The sequence below is a fragment of the Diceros bicornis genome, chromosome 2 (assembly GCF_020826845.1).
Source record: "Diceros bicornis minor isolate mBicDic1 chromosome 2, mDicBic1.mat.cur, whole genome shotgun sequence".
NCBI classification, from domain to species: Eukaryota; Metazoa; Chordata; class Mammalia; order Perissodactyla; family Rhinocerotidae; genus Diceros; species Diceros bicornis.
The window spans coordinates 18,629,840-18,639,329 of NC_080741.1; the positions used below are offsets into that span (position 1 = coordinate 18,629,840).

Consider the following 9,490-nt stretch of genomic DNA (forward strand, 5'->3'; position numbering starts at 1 on the left):
CTGTGTGTGGCATCTACCTTTTGGAGGACTCCTCTGTACAGCTCTAAAGCCCAATGGTTCAGGTCAGGGTGCACACCATCTGCACTGTTTCTCCAGGGAGCACATTTCCTGGCTTAGGAGGTCAGTGTCAGGAGCACCAGTCCTCAACTAGCCCCAAGACCCAGAGGCCTTGAGTTGCACCTGTGGGGAATAACAGGGCCCCTCGTTCCGCACTCTCTCCCTAATGGGGAATGCTCCTCAGTATCTAATCTCCATTACCTGCCTGAACAAGACAAGACTCAGTGTCTACCAAAAGAGAACAAGGGCCACAAACTCCCTTCTGAATCCCCAGGGAGAACTTACCACCGTCTTCTGACTTATGGTACTCTGCCACTACAGGCTTCAGGTTATAAGGGGCCAGGCCTGCCTCAAACACCAAACCTGCATCCAATGTCACAGCATCCGCTTCATTATCCTGAAAGGGAACAGATCAGACCCCGATGAAGCCCTCACTTCCGAGGAAGGCCCACCTAAACCAGGGCAGGTGGGGGTGACTGGCGGAACTTTTTGGATCTGTGGCCAGAAGAACCCTCAACTTGGCCAAACCGTGCACCACACCATGGGCTTCAATTGACTCCACCTCTCTGGTGAGGGAATTTGGCCACCATATTCTTATTCCTCTCACACAGAGGAAGGAATGGATTATTTTTCTCTTTTCCCAGTGAGGAATCTGGCTCTTGGCCCAGAAACCTATGTGTGATCTTTCAAGATCGACCTGAATTACAGAAGCTTTACCTGGGAGGCCTCATGGGGGAAAGCTGCCCTCCCCACAACAGACGGGGTGCACAGCCTGTGCACTACAGGCTCTGAAGGGGGTTGCAGGCAAGGATTCAGGGCTGCCTGCCTGGCCGTGCTCTTACACGTATTTACATTGCGAGCCCAATTGCTTTCATTTGGTGACCTCTTTATCTTGGGCCTTCTGCTGAGGTCTTCCTAAGGCGCTCTGTGAAGCCCTCCTTATGGGGGAAGGGAGCCTTGAAGACACTTGTCTCCACTCTGATTCAGTACTCAGTTCTTTTCCTTCCTGTCCTGGGTCCCGACAACTGCAAGAGTCTTTTGATCAAGGATTTGATACTTTCTCTGGGTTTAACTTCTTGTTTATACTATGAACTAAGGGTTGAATGGTGATTATTACTTCTATTATGGCTCACTGTTCATTTAATGGACTATTCAGACACATCACAGGTCACCACTGTCCAACTCAGCTCCATTTTACAGATTTAAAAACAGAGGCACAGAAAGTTTGTCACTTCCCCAGGCCACATAGCTGGTAAGTCATGGAGCTGGGATTTGAATCTAGGTAGTCTGGGTTTATTTCTTCCATTACACTGTTACTTGCTGCTTTTTTTTTTTTTTTAATTTCTGCTTCTACTAACTCTCATCTTTAAACCAATAGTTCCTTGAAATATTATAGGTGGCTTCCCACTAGGTCTAGAATTTATTTTCTCTTAAAGTGAGAAGCACTGTCTCTTGTATAGACACTTAATAACATTTTTATTGCATTTTTTCTTGCTTCAAATATCTTTAATTGAAATGATTTTTTTCTAGAAGCCCTTGCCAGTACTCTATGAATAGTTCTTATTGATTAAATTACAAAGCAGGAAATATAGCTCCATAATCTGTGTCATGTTACAGATAAGTAATAAGACAATAGTATTTCCTGATGTACACCTGAAATTTATAAAATGTTATAAACCAATGTTACCTCAATAAAAAAATAAATTTAAAAAAAGAAGAAAAAAAAGACAATAGTATTTCTAAATGAAATAAAATATTAATGGAAGCCAAAGTATATGTTTGTCTAGCTGAAACTTTTCTTTTAAATGTTGGGGTTGTTTTTGTTGTTGTTTTATTGTAACAAAATACATAAGATAAAATTTACCATTTAACCATTTTTAAGTGTACATTTTAGTGCCATTAAATACATTCACATTGGTGAAGGACCTTTCTGTTCCACAACTACACACTAGATATGAAACAATCTTTGTGGCTTCCTTGGTATCACAAAAGGTGGGTGTAACCTCCAGAGACTCTCCCCACCCACCCCACACACCACAGAACAGAAATAAATAAGCAAATGAACAAGAGCTTTTCTCAGAGCAGTGAGGTGGGGGCTTTCTTGGCCAAGACACCAGGATCCTGGACAGGAATCACTGGAATCTCAGGGGTTCAGGAACCAAGGAGCCAAGGCCTAACTCATGGGGCCCACTAGAGCAGCAGGGATTCTGAGAGAAACCTGAACCAGCAGGAGAAGAAAATCAAGCATCACCTCCCAGGTGCAGATAACCAAACTCAGCAGAAGGTGAGCCACAATGTGTGGGCATCAACAAGAGCAACAGACATGGGCCCTCAAGCGCTGTGGAGGTTGGAACTGTCAGATGCAATGGAGAAGAGCTACCTATGAGGTATTTAGTTCTATGTGCAAAGTGAAGGCTACAATCACACAGATAAGCATAGAAAAGGAAATTATCAGGAATAAAAAGAAAAATTGTTTAAACATGCTTCTAGAAACAAAAAATATAACTGTTGAAATAAAAAAAATGAATGAATGGGCAATAAATTATTAGACTTGTTTAAAGTGAGAATTAGTGAACTGGAAGCTATATCTGAAGAATTTATCCTGGATGCTGCCAAAAAGATGTGCGGATGATGGAAATGATGAAAGAAGGATTAAAAGATATGGAGGCTAGTTTAAAGAGGGCCTAACGTGTGTCTTCTTGGAATTCTAGAATTAAAAAACAAAAATGGAGAGACTGAAGAAAAGGCAGTATTTCAAGAGATAATGGCTGCAAATTTTCCAGAACTGATGAAAAACATGCTTCCACAGATCCAATATACCCTAAGCAGGATAAGTACCAAGATTTCCACAACTGCAAATGTTATAATGAATCTGTGGAACATCCTAGATCAAGGAAATGAAATCTCAAAATTGTCCAGAGAGAAGATGATTGAAGGAACGACAGGATAACACCAGACTTCTCAAGACTACAATGGAAGTCAGGAGACAGTGGAACAATATCTTAAAACAGTGCAAAAATGTCATACTGATATTATACATTCAGCAAAATTACCATTCAAGAATAAGGAGGAGATTAAAGCAGTTTCAGATAAAACAAACAAGAAAGCAACTGAGAGAGTTTAACAGCAAGAGACTGACTCTAAAGGATCACAAAAAGGACATATTTCAAGAAGGAAACATCTCTCAGAAGAATGGTCTGAAATATGAGAAGGAATGGTGAACAGATTAAAGGGCAAAAATGTAGGTAAATCCAAATATTCTCTCTCTCTCCCTCTTTCTGAATTTCTGGGTGTGTATACACAGTCATACATACATACACACAGACGTGCACATACAAACGCATGCACACACATATATTTATATATAGTGTCTACAAATACATGAAGTATTTATATTGTGGGGTTAAAAAATATAGACATAAAATATTAAATAGTAATATCTAAATAGGGAAGAGGGAAGTCTGAGCCACTGTATTGCAGAGTCCTTTTATTGTTTGGGAAGCAGGGTCAGGATTATTTTACTGTAGCACTTTAGTAAGCTAAAAGTATGTAGTAAAAATGTAAGGGAAATCATTAAAGTATAAAGTGTTTAAATTCACTACTAGTAGGGGGAAAAAGTGAAACAAAGGGAAAACAGTGCAAATGAACACACACGTACAAATTCAATTTTTAAAAATCAGAAAAGGAAAATTCAGAAATTAGAGAGAAAGCAGGACTAAGAGAAATCAAAAAGTAATATGGCAGAAATAAGTCCAAATTTATCAATAACAACAATAATTATTAATGCTCTAAATTTACCACATAAAATAAGAGAGATTGTCAGATTTCATTAATAAATAAAATCCAGCAATATACAGTTTTCAAAAGACACACCTGAAGCATAAACACATAGAAAGTTGAAAATAAAGGAATGGGAAAAGATATAGGAGGAGAAGACTAACCAAAAGAAAGCTAATGTAGTATGTTAATATCAGAAAAATAGAGTTTAGTCAAAAAGCACCGCCAGAGACAGAGATTATTTCATAAGGATAAGATACCAAATTCACCAAGAATGACATGGTTATTCTCTCATACATTGCTGGTAGGAGTGGAAAATGAAATAACCACATTGGATTTGCTTAAAAGTCACATACACTTGGCATTGTCTTAAAAGTCAAATGCTCACATATCCCATGGCACAGAAAATCTGCTCCTACATATATATTTAGGAGAAACTATTAATATTGTGTCTCAGGAGATTTGTATAAGAATATTCCTCAAGCCCTGACTAGAATAACAAAAAATTGGAAACAATCCAAATGCCTAATGACCAGAGAAGAAAAAATAAATTGTGGTATACTAACATAATGGACTATTGTAGAAAATGTGACTACTGTGAAAATGAAGGAACAATAGCTATCTTCAACAGCATGGGTGAGTCTTAGCATAATACCGAGAAAGAAAAAGCAAGTATGAGAAGACAACATATAGTAATGTCATGTTTATAAAATTTTTTAAGAAGCAAAACTGTGCAATCATTCATACATACCTATAAGTCTTAAAACTAAAATAAAAGGCAAGAAAGTTTTAGGATTCTGTTTGCTCAGGGTGGGGGAACACGTAGGTAGTTGTAAATAGGGCCAGTGGGTTACAGTCCCTCAAGTGGTGCCATTCCCACAGAATCCAATGCTGCAGTGCAGTAGGCCTGGAAGTAAGCTGTTGGCAGTGATGAAGCTTTGAGATCCTGTGGTGGGTTCATGGATAGTATTATTTTATACTATTAACATATTCAAAAATAAAGAAGGGCATGCATGGACCAAAGCTGAATGTATGTCCTAATTCAAGAGTTGTTACTAAGCCGTGAGAGTAACTGAGGTCCACTTAAAACACACACACACACACACACACTACAGACCAGCTGTTTATACCAAACCACTGATTCCTTGAGTTAATCATGTTCCCTCTGGCTGAGTCTACCTCTTCCACCTCATCGCTCCTTCCAGTCTCCCACTTGCTCTGCTCCTGTCACCCTGGCTTCCCTACAGCCACTCAGAAGAGCCCAGCTCTCCGCTGTTCAGGCCCTTTGCACATGCCGTTATTCACGGCCTGGTGTATTCTACCCATGGCTCTTGCCAGGCTTCCCCATGCTCATCCCTGGGGTCTCAGCTTCATTGCTTCCTTCTGAGGGAGACTGTCACACCCAGACCAAAGCAACTTTCCTCTGAAAGTCTGTCAGAGCATTCTACTCTTTGCCTTCGTTGTACATCACACAATTTGAAACTACATTTTTACTTGTTTGCTTGTCTTTCTTCTCTCCTTACTAGACTGTAAGCTCCTCAAGAGTAAGGACCATGTGTGTCTAAATTCACCACTGCAGCCCCATTGCACAGCACAGGGTCTCACACATGTTCAGATGTGCAGGAACAATGTTGAAGGAGTGAAGAGTATTTTGGAAAATCTACAAAACAGAGGGATCAGCCATCCCCTGCAATCATGGTCCCATATTCCTCTTCCCTGGGAGCATCATTCATCTACTTCCCATGATGTATCAAGAACTTCCAAACCCATGTTACATGATAATTCTGATAGCAAACATTCTTGTTTTTTCCCCTGAGTTCAGAGAACTTAGTACCCCAAAATAGTTCCCTTCCAGAGCATGTTGGATTTTGCTTTAAGACTTGCTAAAATGACCACAGCAATTTCCATTTCTGAAGTAGTTTTATTAGCATTGAGGGCTGACTGCCCCACCCATCAGCCTCCTACCTGTGAGTAAAGAATTGTTCCAAAACATCAGAAGAAAGAAAGTATGGGTTTTCTTCCACTCTCCCTTAGGCAGCAGTGACTTACCGCAATGGCCTTGATGCACTCAATGTAAGAGTTTCTCCTCACACAGACGACAGAAGGACCAGCAGGAAGGACACTTTTCATACTGTCGCGGAAACTGCTGCACTTACTGCCCTCGTGATTTGAGACGGTGCACCATCTCACAGTTTGGTCAGCCAGACACAGCCCTATGGGAAAGAGGCCAGAGGTCCCTGTGCCAGTGGGAGAGACAGCAGCACCCTCTGAAGAGTCTTGAAGGCTACGTCCCCTCTGTCCTGTTTTCCTCCCACTCCTGTCCGTGAACACCACAAGGCACAGGTTCCACTGCACTCTGAGGCTGGGGACAAGAGAAGGGAACCCTAATGGTCTCCTAGTTTTCTGCTGACCACCCTGTGCTGGCCAGAGGGATGCCAGGTGGACCACCAGCTCTCAAATGGAGACCACAATCTGCTCCTTTGTGTTTTCTGTGCTTCCTTCACTCATCATCATGGGACTGCCATACGACATAAGCCTTATCAGTGTGACAGGGCATGTTCTGCCACTTCACGGCGTTGGCTCAACCCCACAACTCTGGGAAGCCAGCAGAGTATGAATGACCATTTTGAAGAAATGAGGGAACTGCGCTCAGAGAGTGTTGCTTTACCCAAGGTCACCCAGCCTGTAGGTGGCCAAGACAGGCCTAAAAGCCAGGTCTCCAGACTTTGGTCTCTGCCCAGGGAAAAAAAGAAGATAACAGTCTCAGTTATTTTCCCTCTGCTTGGCCGGTAGATAGGGAAAATAGATTGAGGAGATAATGAATTTGCTTGCAACACTCATCTGTCATCCTGTGTTCCAGGAATAGCTAGAAACTACATATTCAATGGTTCTCTCTGTTTTCGCTGACCCCTTCCTCAATTGTTCCCAGTCTTCTTGGCTTTAGAAGAAAGCTAAAGCCAGTCATGTCTGTAGCTATCAAAACCTGTATGGTTGCAGACGTGTTGTCCCCATGATGTGAGCCTTGGCACTGTCCCCAAAGCCCTCTGTCATCTCCACCCTCTGAAGATCAACAGCACAGGGCTGACTGAGGAAAGCTGATGATATCCAAAGCACAAAGCAGGAGAACAGAGGGCAACAGTTCTCCAGGATGCATAAGGAGGGGCCCAGGGAACTTACTGCCCCAACCACCCTTTGTCCCACCTCTTCCCATGGAAAATCACAGGAGGCATGAAAAGACAGTGACAGACCCCTCCCCCAAACCGCTCCTCCAGACCCTCCCCAGACCATTCCTCCTGAGGTCCCATGGGCAGGAATTTGTCCTCAGCCACACACAGCCCTAGGAGGTGCTCTGTGGTGGAGGGGGACTCAGGCAAATAATGTGGGGCCGACTCTTTTTTTTTTTTTTGTGAGGAAGATCAGCCCTGAGTTAACATCTGCCAATCCTCCTCGTTTTTTTTGCTGAGGAAGATTGGCCCTGGGCTAACATCCATGCCCATCTTCCTCTACTTGATATGGGACACCGCCACAGCATGGCTCGACACGTGGTGCGTCAGTTTGCACCGGGGATTCGAACCGGCGAACCCCGGGCCGCGCAGCAGAGTGCAGGCACTTAACCGCTTGCACCACTAGGCTGGCCCCTGGGGCCGACTCTTAAGGGTAAACTTTTTCAGAAGAGACAAATAACTAAACATGGAAGTCTCCAAAGGTGTGACAAATGCACCATGAGTGGCAGGCAAACGTTAGAGGAAAAGGGGGGCCCAGCAATCTCAGGAGGTGATGCGAGTGGGAGAGGCCATGCAGCGGCAGGCCCCACAGCAGGCATGCGTGCAGCAAACCCCACTGGTGCCTGGATCCACCGCTTCATTTACCCTCACCTGACCCTCCCAGGCCCGGGCTGTACCACCCTTCTCACTGGCGAGGACCCAAGAAGTCTGGCTTCCAATCCCACGCCAGAACCCCTGGAGGCCCTGCCTCATTAGCAGGACATCATCAGCGCCAAGGGCACCCATGGGACATCAGACTGCCAAGGAGAGGGCGGAGTCAGATCCCGGGATGCCTTGAATGCTACGCTAAGCAGTTTGGACTTGCCTAGGAGGCCACAGCGAAGGGATTTGATAAACCATGATGAAAGTTCTCTATTTTATTGTATTCCAATACTACAAGATTTACCGGACAAGGAGGAGGAGGCCAGGAGAGCATGAAAAGGCGGCAGAGGCACAAGCCGGACCAGCAGGTGCGCGCAGGCGCAGAGCTGCCCCTGAGGCGGTACTGAAGCAGCTGCAGGACTGCGGGAGGAGCGAAGGAAAGGCGCCCCCCCCCGCTTCCAGCCCGAGTGCGCAGCCCAGAGGGCGGTGTGGCGGGGTCCGGGGTGCAAGGGGCGCCCGGGCCGGCGACTCTGCAGGCCTTCCCCGCGCCGGGACTCACCCAGGACCGCGCAGGCCAGCAGGGCGCGGACGGCGAGCCTCATCCTCACTGGTCTGCGGCGCGGAGCGGCGAGCACAGACCGATCGGCTTCTGTGCTGCCTCCCCAAGCCCCGTGCCCATTTATCCCCGGCCCAGCGGGCAGAGCACAACCTTTGACCTCCTGTGTTTGCGCAGCCCGCTTGCCCAATCGCCCCTCATCCCTCCCCCTTCATTCCTCGCCCAGGCTGATCACCTCATTCCCTGAGCTCTGGGACAGATCCGTGGGTGGAATCCAGCACAAAAATGCTGATTGAAAGGGAATTAGAGAAAAATCAACCCCTTGTTAATGCTGCTCACTCTGTGCCAGGAGCGAAGCTACAATGGACAGGGGCAGGGGTGGCTCTGCTCCTGAATCCGGATGCCAGAGCTGGTCCTGCACCAGTCCTAAGTGCTCACTCCACAGATGGAAGAGGGAAGGGAACTGGCCCCGATCCAGACTAGAACCAGAAAATGACAAAAGACCTTCCTGAGAGAGGGTGTCAGAGAAGAATAGAGCTGGCCTCAAGTCAAAGACAACAAGCTCACACCCTTCTCTTGTTCCCAGGTGTCCCCTGAACCCCTGCTCCTGGTCTCTTAGAGGCCCGCCCCACTGAAGAGCTGCTCTCCCCCCACATGCTGGGCTGAGCTAAGACTCCTGGACTGGAAACCTTCCTTCCCTTCATGCAGCCTGCCAGACACCTCGGCCTGGGGACAGAGTTGCAGGAGAGACGAGTTCTCTCCCATAAGAAGCTGCCCTGGAATGTAGTCAAGACTCTGTGAGACTTAGAACAAAGTGCAATGGTGAGCACAAAGAAGGGGGCGCAGGGGAGGGTGTGGCCTGATGGCAATGCCCTGGGCAATGCCCGGCTCTCTCCAGCTAAGTGGTCTCCCAACTGTTTTGATCGCACATCCTTATCAGGAAAAAGTTGAGGTGGTACATTCTATATATGTACTTCTTACACCAATATATTTCGTATATTTCAATCATGAGAGGAATAGAAATTTATAAAATGATCAAAGATGAAATACTCATTTTTAACTGTCCCTCTGTTTATGCTGCCTTATGTACAATGAATAATATCTCAAGGCAAAATACACACTTTAGGGAAAGGTCGAGGTTCCTGATGGTGGATATAAATCCATATTCCAGAGAGTCGTCATTTCTAAAAGTTACTTCTTATCCAATCTGATCAGATGATCATTATTTTTGGCT

The 9,490-nt window shown here is 45.2% G+C and overlaps 1 protein-coding gene across 1 annotated transcript in view; it reads right to left on the reverse strand.

Annotated features, from left to right (window-relative positions):
- The window catches only part of LOC131412840 (serotransferrin-like), a 59,052-nt gene extending 50,725 nt beyond the window's left edge, over nt 1-8,327 (reverse strand). Inside the window, 3 exon segments of the mRNA XM_058552963.1 lie at nt 343-454; nt 5,884-6,047; nt 8,260-8,327. Of these exon segments, the coding sequence (XP_058408946.1) occupies nt 343-454; nt 5,884-6,047; nt 8,260-8,302 (319 nt within the window). The 5' untranslated portion in view covers nt 8,303-8,327.
- Between the last annotated feature and the right edge of the window lie 1,163 nt (nt 8,328-9,490).